General features: G+C 39.7%; 1 protein-coding gene across 1 annotated transcript in view; it reads left to right on the top strand.

Annotated features, from left to right (window-relative positions):
- Positions 1-13,811, top strand: part of VEGFC (vascular endothelial growth factor C) — a 108,801-nt gene extending 94,990 nt beyond the window's left edge. Inside the window, exons 5-7 of the mRNA XM_042982899.1 lie at positions 9,464-9,570; positions 9,876-10,209; positions 13,313-13,811. Of these exons, the coding sequence (XP_042838833.1) occupies positions 9,464-9,570; positions 9,876-10,209; positions 13,313-13,427 (556 nt within the window). The 3' untranslated portion in view covers positions 13,428-13,811. The remainder of the gene's footprint in view (positions 1-9,463; positions 9,571-9,875; positions 10,210-13,312) is intronic.
- The last annotated feature ends 4,438 nt before the right edge of the window (positions 13,812-18,249 follow it).

Here is an 18,249-nt window from a genome sequence, read left to right as displayed (position 1 = left end):
CAAGTCTTTTCATCTCTTAAGCCCATGCTCTCCCCCAGTATCTTATAGTATTTAAAAAAACAAAAACAAAAAAACCCCAACAACTTTCAAGCTTCAATATCAATACCAAGATACGTCAGAAAGTCCAGAGGTAGAAGATACTCTCTCTAGAAGTGGTTAGATATCAATATTCATGTTGATGTTCTCATAGATTATTTTCTTTCCTTCCAATTACTTCCTCCTATATTTTCCTTCAGCTTGAACTCCATGGATTCCCATGGCCCCTTACATGGAGGGTCTCTTTCTATGGAGGTATGGAGGGAATCATTTGTAATTAAGAAGTGATGCCAGAGATTTTTTTTTTTACTTGATAGAAGTAGTGTCTATCCATTCATGAGATATTTGAGTCTTACATGTGTGTCACACCATCCTAGATGAGGGATATTTTAAAAAATGGATAATTCCTTAACTAAAACCACTCTGTGCCAGAGTACAAACACAAGTATTTCTAATATAATAAGTACATAAATGTACACTGTGCTCTGCTTTATTGAGTCATTCATCAAACACTTATTGTGTATCTACTTGGTATTGCTATTATGGTAGGTTAGAGAGAGAGGAAGGTAGACAGGCTCACTCCTCTAGAGAAATCCCGTGAGTCAGAAAGGTGCACACGGGACATGAGCTGGTGAGGCAGAGGAAGAACGCGGGCTGCATCCCTCCCGTCACACACAAGATGCCCGCGTCTGCAGAGGTACAGAGAACTGCATCTGCCATGCCAAGGATGGACTTTGTCTTCAAGTCTCTCAGGAGCCATTAAGAGATACATGTATGACCCGTGATATTTACATTGCATATTACAGAAAGAACATCTGGATGGCAGTGTAATAATAGAAAAAACATGGATAGCACCATAGTAGGTAGACTGAGTCCCAAAACAAGAGGTGGAAAAACTGGAGAAGAAGCTTCTGAAATAGTCTCATAGAGAAGCAACAAGGGTAGGAACCAAGGCGGTGGAAATGGGGATGGAAAGAAAAGAGATGAAGAGACAATTTTGAGAAAGTCACGACTTGGGAATGGCATGTACAGGAGAACAGAGGCAGAAGTTGAGGGTGCAGTGCATGGACAGTATTCACCAAGACAGGGAACACGTGTTCACGGGAAGAGTGGCATCTCTAAGAAATCAAAGAGAAATGTTTGCAAGGCGGTAGGATCTGGAGCTGGGAGGGCGCTAAGGTGGCCACTGCCAGCATGAAGCTGATAGAGCGTTGGAAGAGATGAGCCCAACCGAGGAAAATAGAGACAGTAAAAAAAGCAGCAGCAGCTGGCACTATGCAGAATATCAATATCTAAGAAACTGGGAGAAATAATAGTCTGTGCAGAGACTGAGAATAGTCAGAAAAATCAGGGATTCAAAACTAGTTATTACAGAATCCAAAGGATATTGCAAAAGCCAAACAAGAATTCAAGGAACAAAGAAGTGGTCAGAAGATCAAGTCTTAGAAAAAGCTCATGAGTTACTGTGATGGACTCCCTTATCTGAAGGACATGAAACGGAGATAACACTTATTAATACCCTATCTTGCACAACCACTTTGAGAAGGAGGAAGAAGAAACAAGGGAGTGGAATTCCCAGTTACATATGAGAAACTGAATCCGGAGGATTAGGTCATTTGCCCCAACATCACACAACTCAAGAGTGGCAAACCAGAGATTCAGACTAAATTTGGAGTCAATCCATTCCTTTGGGGATGCAGTCATGACTACATTTTTAACTTCTTCACATTAAAAACAAACAAAAAAAAAAAACCCTTCAAACATATAGGAAAGAACAAAAAAAATGCAAAAACGACATATCCCTCCACCCCAATTCTGTCATACTCACTCAAGACAACAACCCAAAGCCATGGTCACCATTCAGCACCCTTCCTTGCCAGAGGTAACCACTGATTGAAAATTGTATCCTCATTCATGCTCTTCCATATTTATAAGACAAAAGAATGTATAGTACGGCTTTGCTGAAAATATGTTAAAATGGTGACAGTACTTTTTTCTCTGAACATGATGTTTTAGAGATGTAATCATTTTGAGGCCTCTAGGCCCCCTTTGTTCATTAAATACCTGTGTAGTATTCCATTGTATGGATGAATGAATGAATGAGTGAGTGAGTGAGTGAATGAATATTCATGTTTATTCTACGATACAGACTATAGGGAAGCAATATACTACATACTAGGGAGAGTAAAATCAAAGGAGAGAGATGTCACATTTGAAACATAAGTGCCATGAAATGAATTCTACCCAGTGGTAAATTCATTGGTTAATTGGTTATCACTGACAATGTTTCTAAAGGGTTCCTAAAGGAAATAGCACATTCTGGGGACAATAAATCCATGAGAATTGAACCGACGAGGATTGCGTGTTAATGGAAGAAGGCCATCGGAGATTCAATTAAGAAGGCAGTGCTAAGGCTGTGCTTAGGAAGCTTTGGGTACCAGCCTAGAGAGTTTCACCCTTCCTGTGGAGGTATTGGGGAGCATGCGGAGTTTTTTGGTAGGGGAGTGACAAGAGCATGCTCAGCACAGCCAGGGTACCTTGGATTTTAATGAATACAAAATAGAAATATGTATGATTTCAACCTGATAAAGAGGTTCTGCCAGTCTTTGGGGGAGAGCCATGATGTGGTAACAGAGGAAAAGAAGGGGTGAAAAAAGAGAAAATGGAAAACTCTAGCTTGAAGGCTCATTCATTTTTATTTGTTTACTGGTTTTCATTTCTTTTACGAAGTTGTCAACATTGTTTACTAAGACACAAAATAAAACATATTTGCCTCTAAGAAGTTAGAGTTACCCGGGCTTATTAAGGAAAATTTCATTCGTGTGAGAACGACTCTCTTCTCCAAGGAACACAGCAAATTTATCGCCCTGGCAACCTTTGATGTAGAACTTGAGGGCTCAGTGTCTTCATTAATCTATAACAGATCCTCAGTCTGAATGCTTAGAAGCTTGAATATCCATTAGGCTTTGATTTTCTCCTTTTAATTATTTCTTTCCTTTTCATTTCAAGATCATGCATTCCATTCTTGCTTTACCAAAAATAGAGATAGAGTAGCACGATGCAGTTAGTAAACTGCATCAGAACAGAAATGCAGAAACAATACATCTGCCAGTGAAACTGGGACACGAAGTCTTGCTCCAGTTGGCCAGAAACTTTCCCACTATTTTAAAACATGCATCTGTGTCCTTCCCTGAAAAGTCCCCTCTTGATAGGTTTAAAACTCTCCTGATCATATGCAGTTATTTCTGAAACCTTAATTCGTAGGTCTGCTCATCCTTTTTTTCTTTTTACAAAACTCGTTATTATCTAAATATTGTCTAACCCCTTCGAATGAGCACTGATTAACGTGAATCCATTTAGCCATGGAACTCAGGTAAGAGTCTCCAGGCCTTGGAGCATATTTTTTCTAACAGGAAGCTAACCGTGCTGACCTGTGCACCCACCTTTGGACTGTCTGGTTTCTGTCTTCTGAACGATAACAGGTGAAAGCACAGCCTTTTTTTTTTTTTTTAAGAAGTTTTAGGCTTATAGAAAAACTGAGAAAAAGGTATAAAGAATTCTCATCTACTCCATACCCTTATTCCCTAGATTCCCCTATTATTAATACCTTGCATCAGATAGTCAAGTGTAATCAAGGGCCATGCATAAAGAACTCAAGACCAACACAATTCAGTCTTTGGAAATCAAACTGTTGCAGTCTTTTCCCCAGAGTTGCGTGGCTCTGAGAGTGAAAGAAAAGAGTTGCCCTTGCAGCTGCTACTCTGACAGCAATCTTGGGAGGGTCTGGGTGGATATGCTTTCAAAATATAATTACAGGTCTGAGTGATTGCTAATCACAGCAGGTGAAGTTCAGATGACAGCAACAGTTGGCATTTAGAGAACCAAACCTGTATTTGGGTATTTATCCAAAGTAGTAACGTGGTCAGAGTGCCCCCTCTGTGTTTTCTTAATGGAGTACAGAGCATATTATTGGCTAGCTCATTGGATGATATCAAGATGCTCAGAAGAAATGTAGGAGAGCCCACAGCACATGCTTTCAAACGAATATTACTGGATCACACTTCACACTGAATAAGATTTAAGGCAGGATTGCTACTTAAGGAACACAACTGTATTACACGTACCACACTTTCATCAGAATTTTAATCAGTTGCATTGTTGTGAAGACACCTTACAAAAATAGATGCCAATCAGAGTACTTGATTAATAGCACAGTTCATGTCACAGAGACAATGTGCTATTTCAAAAAGCCATTGAGTGCCACAAGTTGAATGTGTATTCAATTAATGTTAACACTCATCTTGAATGATCTATGAAATATTTTAAGAGATATTTGGTCAAGTAGATCAGTAGTAGTTTAATACAAATCAAGACGCTGTTCATTGTTTCTCACTTAGAGATATATTACGAAATACATTCAGCTCACTTCTCACTAATGCCAAACAAAAGATGGTAATGTGTCAGCATTCCTTAAATACGGATTTGGGGGGTCAGGAGACTTCCAAGTATATAAAAACTCAAGGGGCAAAAAGTAGAGAAGTTGAAAGAACCCAAACAACAGTTTGCACAAAACAGTCCGCTGCAGTGGCCCAGGCACAAGAGCCAGTAACTCATCCAGTATGCACAGGACATATCCGTCCTTGAAAATTTCAAGAGAGAGATCAACGGCAACATAAGAACCATTTTGATCATTAAATCCATTATTCTGTAACACACATCCCCTTACATTTTTGTTCTCTGCTCTTAACTAGCAGTAGCTACCAAACCGGTGAAGTGAAGTAATGAAAGAATTTTTAAGAAAAGCGTCTTTTACCTGCATAAATATAAACGGGGCTATGGTTATGTGTACGGGGGGAAAGGAAAAGTAGGCAAGTTCGTTTATTTACATGTGATTTTCCACCAAGATTTACTTTACAAGGAATGGCATAAGCGTTGGCTTTGGAGACAAAATGTGCCCTGGAATCATAAATACAATGTACAAAATAACTAATTTATTTAAACGTTTTAATGTGTTTACACACATCAATGTGCAGAACTTGAAGAAATATCTCAATAGAATAAAAATGCTTTGGAGATTAAGATATGGAGAAAATAAGTAAATTGTGCTCACCCCTCTATCCACAGTAAAAACATTTTCTTTCATTCTAAAATAATACTTTGGAAATCGTGTCTCCTTTTTTCTCACATGAGAAGCTTTAAATGCTAACAACTTGCCATTCACTTTTAGAGTAGGGATCCTCATTTAATAATTATGAAAATGTATTCTATGCAGATACATGTTTCTTTAATTAAATGGTATCTAGCAGGATTTCAAATTTCAACATTAAAATAGGTTAACATTGAAAAGTAGGAGCTACTTATTTTTGGCAAAGCTTCTAAAGTCATTTTTCTAGAAATTTAAGTTTTAAGAATATTAGAACTTAAAATATTTAGCTCACCTTTAGCAAAGCATAATTACTAATATCAAGTTTACTTTAGCAAAAACACTTCAGGTAACATAATTGAAATTGTTATTCTGAAGACTATATTTTTACTCAACATGAATGTGCAGAGTCCAAATGGCTAGCGTAGCCAGATTATATGAAACCGTTCTGTAAAACTAGACAGTAGATACCTTGTTATGACATTTTCAGAAATACATTTCTACATTGGTTTCTATACGTGGTCCATATTTTTGAACTTATATTTTTAAGAATGTGAAATATTAGAAAACTCTACTTTTTTCCTCACTTCATGGGAAACAGGAAATGTTTTATTTTCATATCTATTTAGGGTGCACAATCTTGTATACCTACTGAAAGTTCAGCACGGATACGTTAGCACACACTCCTGCAGTTGAAGAACCCATTACTGACCAGTCTCACTTGGCTAGTGATGGGGATCTCTAGATCTCTGGATACTTCTTTCCATAAAAAATAAATAGCTTAGTCACGTGTTTATCAACTACTATAAGTAAAAAAAGAACGCATTTGACATTGCTACCATATTCACATATACACATGTGGCAGAGGGGGGAAGGTTGTATGTGTGAGGGTGTGTACATGCATATTTATATATACATGTTTATATATGCATATTGCATATATTACAAATATATATGCATATATATAAGTGGCATATAATTGCAGAAACCATCTTTATGCGTGCATTCTAGTAGTATTTTATTATATGTCATTCTTTTACATTAAGAATGCATTTCCCATCCCTTATAATTGATTTGTGATCCACTGGTGGATTACAGCTGACAGCTGGGAGAATGCTGGGTTTCGGTAATGGCAGTATAAATCACATATTGGCAAAATGAAAATTCCCTTCTACTGCAACCACCACAGCGCTGTGCCCTCCTGATACCAACATGGGAGTGTGTTACTTAACTCACGTATATGTCAAGAGTAGGGCAATACAGCCAAAATGGACTTCTCTTCACTTACAGAAGAGTAATCTAAGCTCATTCAGCCAGGATTAGGTGTTATTATTCTGTAACTAAACAGAGCTGCATCTTATTTGATGGAAGGGTACTAACACTTTGGAAAGGAGATAAAGGAAAAAACGATATTGTTTTAGAAAATTGATACTGTCTAAATGTTATGTGGAACAATGGTTTATGATTAACCAAGAAAATTCTAATGACAAAAATATGTAGTAAGTAGAGACTTGTTCCTGGGAATATGTAAAATTATCGGGAAAGTACAATGTTCCCCAGGGGATATTGTTCACAAGAAAAGCAAGGTTTGGAACAGCATGTAAGAGAGGCTGTCTTCTGTGTAAGAGAATGGAGGAAAAGATATACATGCGTACGTACTTTTCCTTTATTTACAGAAAGAAACACTGAAAACAAAAAGCAACAAAAAGTATCAGCATGCTTAGGACGTGGGTCAGAATGAATCCTCTGAATATATATTTGCTCATAATTTTAACTGAAATCACATAAATGTTTCAAAAAATAAAATTATAAAAAGGCATGTAGCATATAAGGCAAGTATATTCTTATATATACTTTAGAAAATATAAAGATTGTTAGTAACAAAGATTTTAATGGAAGTTATTAGTATGAAGTCAAAGGAGTACATTTAAAACCCCAGTAATGTTACATTGTATTTGGACATAGCTCTGTGACTGTTTTTTCCTAAAGATATGTACACGTATCTTTTACTTAAAATCAATAACCTATTTCCAAAAATATACATTGCAAACATATCTTTTATTGCTTTAAATGGGAAGAATTATAAGGTATTGTAGGGAAACCCCAAACATAACTAATCCCCTACAAAATAACTTAACTATCTGTAGGAAAAGGAACATCCTATCTTGATAGGATCTAAAATGCTCAAACGCTGTTCCCTTGATCATCCAGCAGTTATCATAGTTGTTAACACACAGTTGCTTTATATGTGGTTACTTGGATTATTTGCATGCTGAATGAGAAATTAATTAGCTTATGAGACGGGAAAGCAGATAGCACACAGCGTTCAAAGACTTGTTACAAATTCAAGAAATTTTATTTCTTAAAAATAAAATTCAAGAAAACTTTCCATCACAGATGGTTTTTCATCAAGCTGGAGACATGACCCTTGAAGAAAGGCACAAGGAAGGAGGGGTAAGGGTAAGACAGTCATTGCCATTTGCAGTGCTGTGGGGAAGGTGTTTTAGGGAAACAATCATACTGAATGGAACCAATAGAGATTTTGTGGGTCTTGGGGCTCCTGTAGAGACTGCTCGGTGGGAGAGTTCCCATAAATTCTCAGAAGTGGTTGTCCAGGAAAAAGTGGTTGCAAAATATAGATGTGCTTACACTTCAAAAATTCCTTTCTGTGGTGCTGTTCAAGACATCAGGCTGTCTTTTAACGAAAGATGTGTCATTACCTCATCACACAGTAGGCCTCTGAAACTTTTCTTAGCACCATCCAAAGCACATGTCCTGTTTGTTTACACTCAGTAGCCCTGTGAAGATGATGTTATGTTCTAACAGTTTGGAATGTAACCCAGCACTCTCCTATCACCTGTCGTTCACGATACTGAGTGTGGAAGATATAATTGTATAATTATTTCCCCTGCACCAACCTCAGCTGAACAATTAGGTAGTAAGAGATTTATATACACTCTAAGTTAGGATATTAGGAGCCAAGAATCCTTCTATTGGGTAAACGTTACCTACAGAGACATTCTATGGGATATACACGCATTTTCTAGTGCTGTGCCCCGCAAAGGCCAGTGTAACCTGATGTCACTGAACGAACCTAATCCCAAATGCCATTTTCCAACAAGCAGCATTAGGGCCCCTTGAAAGAATGGCTGATTCTGGGGGTAGGGGGGAAATGGGCAAGATGAGCTTGTGACATCTGTTCATGCCAGAGAAGCTTCAAACTAGAGGGCTCAGTTCATACAGGCGTCAACATGAAGGTGGCCCAGTTAGCCAACAGTGGGACAGCTGCAGCAAAAGAGCACTTGGTGTACTTGACTGAAGCCCGTATGTTCATAACTTTTACCGAAATAATGAGGATAGAAGAAAAGGAAAGAGAGAGGGAGGAAAACCTAGAACAGCAGCATTAACAAGACTTCGATGCCTTCCTGGTGGAGTGTAGAGTGGAAATTTGTATTAACGGACACTTTATAGTTATAGGTATCTGTGTTTCAGAAACATCAGGAAAGGGGCACCTGGGTGGCTCAGTTGGTTGAGCATCTGACTTCAGCTCAGGTCATGATCTCACAGTCCGTGAGTTCAAGTCCTGCGTTGGGCTCCGTGCTGAAAGCTCAGAGCCTGGAGCCTGCTTGGGATTCTGTGTCTCCCTCTCTCTCTGCCCCTCCCCCACTCACACTCTGTCTTTCTCTTTCTCTCAAAACTGAATAGACATTAAAAAATAAAATTAAAAAAAGAAATTTCAGTAAAGGTAAATGTATGAAGATGTTTCCTATCGAATTATTTGAAAAAGCCAAAAGTAGGAAGCAATTTCATTAGCTACCGATCGGAGATTCATAGCACATCCATTTGATGGACTGCTGTGTCACCACTAAACAGTGGATGTAACAGTACATGATGATGTAACCTATGAAGATATCCACAATATATTGTTTAGTGGAACAAAGAAATTCCAGAGTGATAGAAGAGGCTTATTCCATTTGTACACAAGCTAAACCACTATGTGATTATACGAGTAAATGCACTTGCCTTAACCCGATAAAAGTCTGGAAGTGATACAAGACCCCACCACCAAGGGTGGTCCCCTCTGGGCTTAGAATTTGGCCGCACATGGGGGTAAGGAGGGTAGTCTGAGAAGGAATATTCACATTTCACTTCATACATCCTTCTGTCATGGTAAAGCTTTTTCACAAGCATGCATTGGCTTTGTGATACGTCGGTAAGAATAGAGACGATCCCTTCTGCGTACCAGTTAGACTATTAATTCGTGTGTCTCTCTCTCTCCCCAAGGTGCCAGGCTGCAAACAAGACTTGCCCCACAAACTACATCTGGAATGATCACCTGTGCAGGTGCCTGGCTCAGCAAGATTTTATTTTTCCTTCTAATTCTGGGGAAGGTAAGCAGAATGATGTTTTAAAGACTAACTGCCAAGGGTCTCTATTTTGGTCAACAAATATGTTAGTATTAAAAGCACATGTTTGGTATTCAGATCATCTTGCTCTGAAATAAGTGACTACAAAACAGGCCACTTTCTACTTGACAGTGGGATTATTTTGAGTTTCCTTATAAAGGAACATACCCATGTTTGTGCACAACCCTTCAATGAAACACACGAAGACACTTTTAAATGCTTTTAATTGTTTCCCACCACACCTGGTGCTAAGTAAAGTATAGTAAAGATGTCTGACTGTATTTGTCTAGACTCTACAGATGGATCCCATGACATCTGTGGACCCAACAAGGAGCTTGATGAAGAGACGTGTCAGTGTGTCTGCAGAGGGGGGCTCCGGCCTTCCAGCTGTGGACCCCACAAAGAACTAGACAGAAACTCATGCCAGTGTGTCTGTAAAAACAAACTTTTACCCAACTCATGTGGGGCCAACAGAGAATTTGATGAAAACACGTGCCAGTGCGTATGTAAAAGAACCTGTCCAAGAAGTCAGCCCCTAAACCCTGGAAAATGTGCCTGTGAGTGTACAGAAAATTCACAGAAATGCTTCTTAAAAGGAAAGAAATTTCAACATCAAACATGCAGGTAAGAAATCTTCATAAATCGTATTCACTTGTCTTACTGAGAATAGTTTTTCTCAACCAAAAGAGCAGTTGCTTTTTAGAATGAGACCAGTTAAGTTCTGGGAGGCGAATTCTGCTATTTTCTAACCAAGGTTAAACTTCCACTGAGACCCTGTTTACTCCTGAGAAAAACAAGACAGGAGGCCTGGGAACCCAAACCAGATCCAAGCTCCGAACACGCGCTAATCCTTGTCCCAGAGGCTGAGGCTGTCATAGTGGTAGGGAGACAGAGGCACGGGACAGTCCCTTGACGAGCGTTTCTGGAACATCCGAACAACACTCAACTGCCCCCACCAAAAATTATGATGCCATCATAATGCCGGACACCTGTCCTCAGTGCAGAAACGTCTATGCAAAATATTCAAAGGACAGGATAGTGCCACTAATTGTAGAGTTGTATCGAGAAAGAATGACAGTTAAGCTGAATAGTGGAGTTAGAGAAATAAATCAATATATCGCTCAAGATTATTCAAGACTCATTCCTGAAATGTGGATTCTGCCCCCTTTTCCACCAAGAAAAAGAAAATGAGACCGTTGGACTCAGACCCTTCCAGGGTTGAGCTGTTTCCTCTTTAACCTGAGGGCGAGGTGGTCTGCATTTTAGCCAGATCGGTGTCTCCGGCATTTTCTTCAACCTTGCTCCGCCAGACAGGCCTTCTCTCTCCCATACTTTTGACGTCGTCAACTACTTTTCTTTCCCCTCAGCTTATGAGCGTTCCCGGACTTACATCTCATTAGCATCTTACTGGGATGCCGAGCGTATGTTAGCAGCGAAGCTCGGTCCTCTTCGAACTTGCGCCAAGACCTAGGCACTTGGCAATTGTGTTCGCCTCTTGCATCTGTCACATATTTAACCAGCTGTAACCGAGGTTACGCCCTGGCATTCCATGAGAAAGTTCTATGGAAGGTATCCGTAGACTCCACTGCCAAATTCAGTGGACACGTCGGTGTTCGTGTAACCTGTCCTTTGTGTACTTTTTCTCGAAGCTCCCCTCTTTGTCCTGGCTGACATAACGTTTCACTCTCCTCGCTGCCCTTTCAGCTCTCAGACCGTCGGTTTGTCATCACCAACACTGGCTTCTCTTCTTCCGGCACACTCTTTAGAGATGGCAATAATGCCCTTGCAACAGACGAGCACTCACATGACTTAAAACTTAAATTGAGGGGTTGGGGGAGACTCTTGGGTGGCTACGTCGGTTAGGCGTCCGACTCTTGATCTCAGCTCCAGTCGTGATCTCATGGTTCTTAAGATCGAGTCCCATGTCAGGCTCTGTGCTGACAGCCTGGAGCCTGCCAGAGACTAGGGATTCATTCTCTCTCTCTCGCTCTCTCTCTCTCTCTCTCTCTCTCTGAGCCTGCTAGGGATTCATTCATTCCTCTCTCTCTCTCTCTCTCTCATTCTCTCAAAATAAACAAACATGTTTAAAAAATTCAATTTCATGTATTTACAATTTCCTACCTACATCAATGTTTACTACTTTTCCCAGTAAGTAAAATTTCCATCTTTTTGATGCTCGTGAGGCTTGTGTTCCTGTTCTAATTTATGTCGCCGATGATCTGTCCACACTAACATTTTAGGTGCTGCATAAAGGAACTTCAGTGAATCTAGGTATCTCATGGATGACATTGTTTTCTTCCATTACTGTGTCAGAGTATCTTATAGGGATCTTGTGTTTCCTTTTTAGAATATCTTGAGCAACAACTGTATCCCAATTTTATCTGGGTATCTGCCTCCCAGAAGGATACTTCAAAAAGGCAGAATATTGTATATACTAAGTCTTACTACAGATTATTAACCATTTTGCACAGTGAACCCTTCTAAGGGACCCTACTATACTTGGAAAGCCTGATCTTATGTTTTCATAAGACTAAACCAGCCACCATACTTGTCTACAGAATTCTTATATTAACCTAAGAGAAAAGATTTCGATCTTTGTAATTCTCCTAATAGTATACATTGTTTCATGAAGACTTTCTGTTTACTGAAACGCTGTGTTCATTTTTCTAAGGATATACTTCCAGGTGTATATGTATACATCAAAGCAAAAACATATACTATTTTGAAAATGTGGACACTCATTTCTTAATATGTATTCCAAAAGTGTCGGAGAGGGGCAGAGTATATATTTTTTGCCCACTGCCTTAATCATCAGCTTCCATTGATCATTGAGAATTGCATCTTTTTAGTAAAGGAATACCAGTAGTCCAACCATAATGCATTTGCACTTAGAGGAGAAAAAAAAAGTAACATTTGAACTAGGTATGTTTTCCGGAGCACAAGAAATGACACTTCCAACTCACACGTGCAGGGTCTCTGTAGCGTGCTTTTGGTCTCCCTGCCAGGCCACGCTGCCTTACGCCCTGGACGCCCATCCCCTTCTGGCACTGGACATGTCTCACACCCCCCAAGCTTCTTCAAAGGCAGCTCCCGTTCACTGGAGCAATAGGGCCTTTGGAGCATCTGTCCTTTCCCCACTGGAAGTCCAGGGTGGGTAGAGAGGGGGGCCCAGGGAAGCACCGTCCCTCTCCCCCTCCCCCAGACCACCTTCTTCTCCCCTGGAGCCCAGGCGGAGAGGGACAGGGACCCCGTGGCACAGCCAGCTGCCTGCCGGGTGGAGAGAAACAAAGGGAGGGCGGGGCTCCCCACTGGGCCGCACGGTCATCCCTTCCAAGTCTGGGTTCCGCACAAGCACCCAGACTCCTGGGGACTCCGCCACGCCTCTGGGCTCACACTCTATCTGCAGAACTTCAACACTCACTTTCCCGGTCTCTCTTTTATGCTCCTTTCATCCACAAAGCAGAGGACACTTCAAAAGAACCAGTGCTCACATCACCTCCCCCTCACATCTGTTCGAGCAGCAACGCTGGTTTTAGGCTTTTGCGGTCCTCCTCGGTTTTCTAATTCTCAGCCTCGAACTTCAGAAAGACAGAAACCTAAGAACAGGTCTATGATCACATGAGTAACTTTGTTCTTGTTTTAAATGCAGAAAAACAACTGCGTTTGTAGCATCGTGAATCCGTTGCGTTGGTCGTCAACACAAACGCTTTCCTCTCTGTTTTCCTAGTTGTTACAGAAGACCGTGTACGAATCGACTGAAGCCTTGTGAACAAGGACTTACATTTAGTGAGGAAGTGTGTCGCTGTGTCCCTTCGTACTGGAAAAGACCACACGTGAACTAAGGCTGCGCTCTTTTCCAACTTGTCACCTGGCGATCTTGGAAGACCGTGTTGCCACGCTAGAACTGTCCGTGAACAGAGCGACCTTTGTGGGACCATGTGGACCAAGACAAGTCAGGGTTCGCTGGACTGTGTGGACAACTTTACAGAAATGGACTGGAGCTCACCCGCAAAAGACCTCTTTTCAATGACTGGTTTTCTACCAAGGACCAAACAGCTGAGGTTTTTCTCTTGTGATTTAAAAAAAAAAAAAAATAATAATGACTATATAATTTATTTCCACTAAAAAGATTGTTTCTGCATTCATTTTTATAGCAATAACAATTGGTAAAGCTCACTGTGATCAATATTTTTATATCATGCCAAATATGTTTAAAATAAAACGAAAGCTGTATTATAAACTGGTAAGTTCAGTCCATTACTATCTTACATGATGAGCAAAACTTGATGATATGAAAACGTGCACCTCCCCCTGCCCTTTTTCCTTTCCTCTAACCAGACGTCAGATTTTGATGACTCTGAAAAAGCGTGATTCTAGAAAACAAAGTTTCAGAGAGACAACATTTGCTATTCCATTTTATTTAAATTCATCTCAATATATTTAATAATTATAAATACTGTAGCACATGACACTTTTGAATTTATAACCAAGCGAGTCAATACGGAACATAGTATTAGTTCGTCTGCTTAGTATGTCCCCGAGATGAAAGTTATGCCGCTCACTGGGATGATTCATTCAGACTCTTCATGTGATTTAATATCCCTCAGTATGTATTAAAATGGCTTTAAAATATTTCACTCAAAAAGAATCCTTCCCGGATATTTGACTTCTTCTGACCAGCTCAAACACTTTGTGTAAGCAGAAATGCTCCTATCTAGCATGTTTAAAATACACTGGAGATCATGTTTAAATGCTCTTCTGTGTTAAAAAGGAAACATTTTCGTAACAGAATTGAAGTGTTTATTTCATTTAAAAAAATTTTTTTCTTAATGTTTATTTTTGAGACAGAGACAGAGGGAGACACAGAATCCCAAGCAGGCTCCGGACTCTGAGCTGTCAGAACAGAGCTGATGCAGGGCTCGAACTCACGAACCGTGAGATCATGACCTGGGCCGAAGTCGGACGCTCAACTGACTCAGCCACCCAGGCGCACCATCATTTTTAAAAAGGCATTATGCTAAAATGCTTTTCTCTAGGAACAAATATTTTGGCTACATAAATGTAACCAGATGAGTAGTTTGCATATAGACAGGATTATTTCCTGGTATGACATAGCTACAGCAATACATAAAAATAATTAGTCCTGAAAGGAGAAGAAAATTCTATAGTTATATGAAGATAAGTCTCTTAAACCTTGCAAGTTTAACAAGAACATCTTTAAATGGCATATGCTACTGCTCAAAATAGTAGTACTTGTGTTTTGCCATAAAATAATTTGCTTTCTTGAAAAATATTTAAACAGACTGATGCCTTAGACATGCCCTCAGTGTTTTGAGTACTGACTTCTAAAATAATGTTGTCCATAGTGTTTACAGAATTCCACTTACATGCTGTGCATAACTTTAACATCTCATTTATAAATTAAGACTCTTCCTGTATTAGGGGAAGATGATCTTCTGAAATTCTCTCATTATACATTTATGACCATCTTCCTGTTTATTTGTGAGGACGGCTGAAGTCTTCAGGCAGAAAATACATGTGCTGTACATTCAAAGTTCCAGCCAAGGTCTAGGGTGTTTTCAAACATGTGAACAGCAGAAAATGATGATAGTAAAAATACCAAAGAAAAAATGCTTACGTTTGACAAAAGCTATAGTTTTATGAAGATTTCTCCACAAGCACAAATTCAGGGATGATTTTACCAAAGGAAAAGTGGAGTAATAAATAATATCTTTCCACCTGATGAGACGGTCCCTAGTGCGTAAAATCGTCACCGTCTGTGAAATTCAGCAGAGATTCACTTCAATCATTTTTCATCGCATTTGAGCCAAGAATGTAAGTAAACAAACATTATGTAATGTTATGGCAATCTGGTTAATCGTTTTTAGTTTTGATACATTTAAAATGTATTGATTTTTTAGCTAATTTAGGGGGGAAAGTGTATTCTAGGTTTCAAATTAACCCCAAGGCCACATAAAGAATATGAGAACCTGATACAACGACCACTATCAGCTTTAAAAAAATCTCAAGTATGTGTTGACAATTAGTTTCTCAGAATATATGGCTAAGCCAAAAGAAATCACTAGACCAAAACTTAAATCATGAAGCATGCCAGAAAAATAACACTTAATTTGTCCCTGGAGATGTAATAATTTTGGTCAAAATTTAAAATAACATGAGCAGAAACAATATACTGCCAGAGATACTTGCAAACAATTTTATGTGGATGATAAAAATCTCACGTCACTAAATTATAATAATTGAGATTCTGTGGTGCCAGTTTAGACTAGAGATTTTAGAGTTCCTCAGAATGTTAGCAAGCATGATTCAACAAAACGCTGAAACAAAATTACAGTGAGAATGTAAACTCTCCAGGAGCCTCAAGATACCAGCCCAGCCAAATCTCAAGGATAACGATGAGAAAATACTGGAAGCTTGCCGGGATACTTGATACATTCAAATCCTAAAGAGTTTATACATAGAATTTTATGTCTAGAAACTAAATACTGTATTCTCAGTTTAAAAGACTAATGGGCCTGGCTGGCTCAGTCAGCAGAGCATGTGACTCTTGATCTCAGGGTTGTAAGTTCAAGCCCCATGTTGGCTGTAGAGATTATGTAAAAATAAAAAACCTTAGGGAAAAAAAAAGCGGTTGTGTAACATTTAGCTTCCAGATATTTTTTTGGAAGGGGGTTTTAATTTGCTAGCTGCTTGAGTGAAATCGATCCGTGATTAGACTTTCTAAAAATAACCTTTGTCTGCCACGTGCATATAACTCACACCAGAAGTTTGAGGGTGACCGTAAGCGGCATTCACTGGCCTACCCAGAATGCACTTAAACACAAGGAGAAAGGGTCACACGCTTTCCTCTCATCTCTTCCGGGGTCCCTGCTCCGATCAGGTGAGGCAGACACAGCAGGTGAGAGAGCTTATACTACAGCCTTGTATAGCTTGCTGCCCAAAGCATGCGACTCCTTGCTTGGGTAACTTCGCATGTTCCCCAACCCAGTAGGTGCTGGGCAGAGAGCCGAACAAGGGTCTGTTGCCCTCACCTTACCTTTGTGACCACACTGTCCCACCCAGATCTGAGCTTTCACTGGCAGACTTTTCAAAGGATGTTTAGGGACTTTACCTCTTGAACCGCAAATGAGAAGGACATTAAAAAAAAAAAAAAAGTTATTTCACTCTGCTACAGAATAGTGTTAACTGATTTTTATAGAGATGGATTCTAGAAAGTTCTAAATAAATCCAATATGGTATCTGAGGAAGGCACAGAGTACACCCAGAGAACAATCGAAGGAAGTCAGTGACATGTTTTATAACATAATTCCCAGTTTCTCTGTTCATGTTGGAAGTTTTAGTGTATATTAAGAATATTTTTCAAGTGGGGAATAATTATCTGTTAATGGGTGGAACGGCAAATGAGGACTGACGGCTTGAAGACATTTTTTTTAAACCCAAGTTTCACAAAAAAAATTGCTCACAACTCATCGGCTCTAAAGAGCATACAACAATGGAAGGAGTAGGGGATCGGGAATTATGCACCAGTTTTTTAATCTTGACTTTTCTGCTGTGCCCCTGAGCAAATCACCAAAACCCTCAGAGTCTCAACTTCTTACTCTGTGGAAGGACAGAGCTGGGTGAAAATGGTGTATCAAATCTCACCTCTGAAGCTGCAAAGTTTGTACTAAACTACCTGCAAAGGGGGGAAAACACACAGAGAATGTTTTTAAGAAGTTCAAGGAAGCCCCATTCTTGAGATTAATGACCCCACAAAGAGGAAAAAAATTTTTTAATGTTTTTTAAAGTCTTCTTAAAATGTTGAGAAAGCCCTGTTCTTTGAAACCAGTGACCACATCAAGAGAACGAGCATTTAAAAATGTTTTGTCTAAGAAATTATACGTGAAAACTCCTCTCCTTCTGCCTCTATTTCTTAAATGCTAACTAATTTAGACAGCCGACAGCATCGTTCTTCCTGATTTCTTACCAAAGGTGGTCACACAGGGAGACTCTGGAAAATTTCTTTCAAATGTTGCAAAGGGTAATTATCTTGAAAAAAAAACAAAAAACAAGTAACTTTCCCGAAGAAGGCAGAAAGGAACACTCCCCCGGGCACCGTGTGCAAACCTCAATCAGGTGCCCATACACTGTCTTTCATCCAGGCCAAGCCACTGCAGCACAGATGACTCTGAACGTTGGAGCCATCTGGAGTTCTGGTGATTGGCTCTCATCAGGTATGGGGCCCGCACCATCAGGACCCGGCATCTACATGATCTGGAAGTACACACGCTAAAACGCTCAGATGCTACCCTGGGGCTCGCCCACCAGGGCTGATGACACATCAGGCTTGAAAGACACGACTGTCCACACAGACAGCAATCACGCCTATCATTCGATAGCCACGACGATGAAATGCCATTAAGAACTTCTTTGAAATCCATCAAATGATAACTAGCTGCCTAAGAATTGGAAATGGTCTCAACCAGAAATAATTTCATAAATACTTTTAAAAATGTTTCCTGTATATTCAACACTACTTTAGAAGACTTTCTGACCATATTTGTAGCGTGCTGTTCGAGTCGTGGGTTTTTTTCATCATTTTAAGGCAGCTATACCTATACTTAATGTTTTTAAAACTTCATCTTCCTTCTATTCAAACTTATA

This window comes from Panthera tigris, chromosome B1 (assembly GCF_018350195.1).
Source record: "Panthera tigris isolate Pti1 chromosome B1, P.tigris_Pti1_mat1.1, whole genome shotgun sequence".
Taxonomy (NCBI): domain Eukaryota; kingdom Metazoa; phylum Chordata; class Mammalia; order Carnivora; family Felidae; genus Panthera; species Panthera tigris.
Note: the sequence above shows the minus strand (reverse complement) of the source record. Positions and strands in the feature narration are given on the sequence as shown.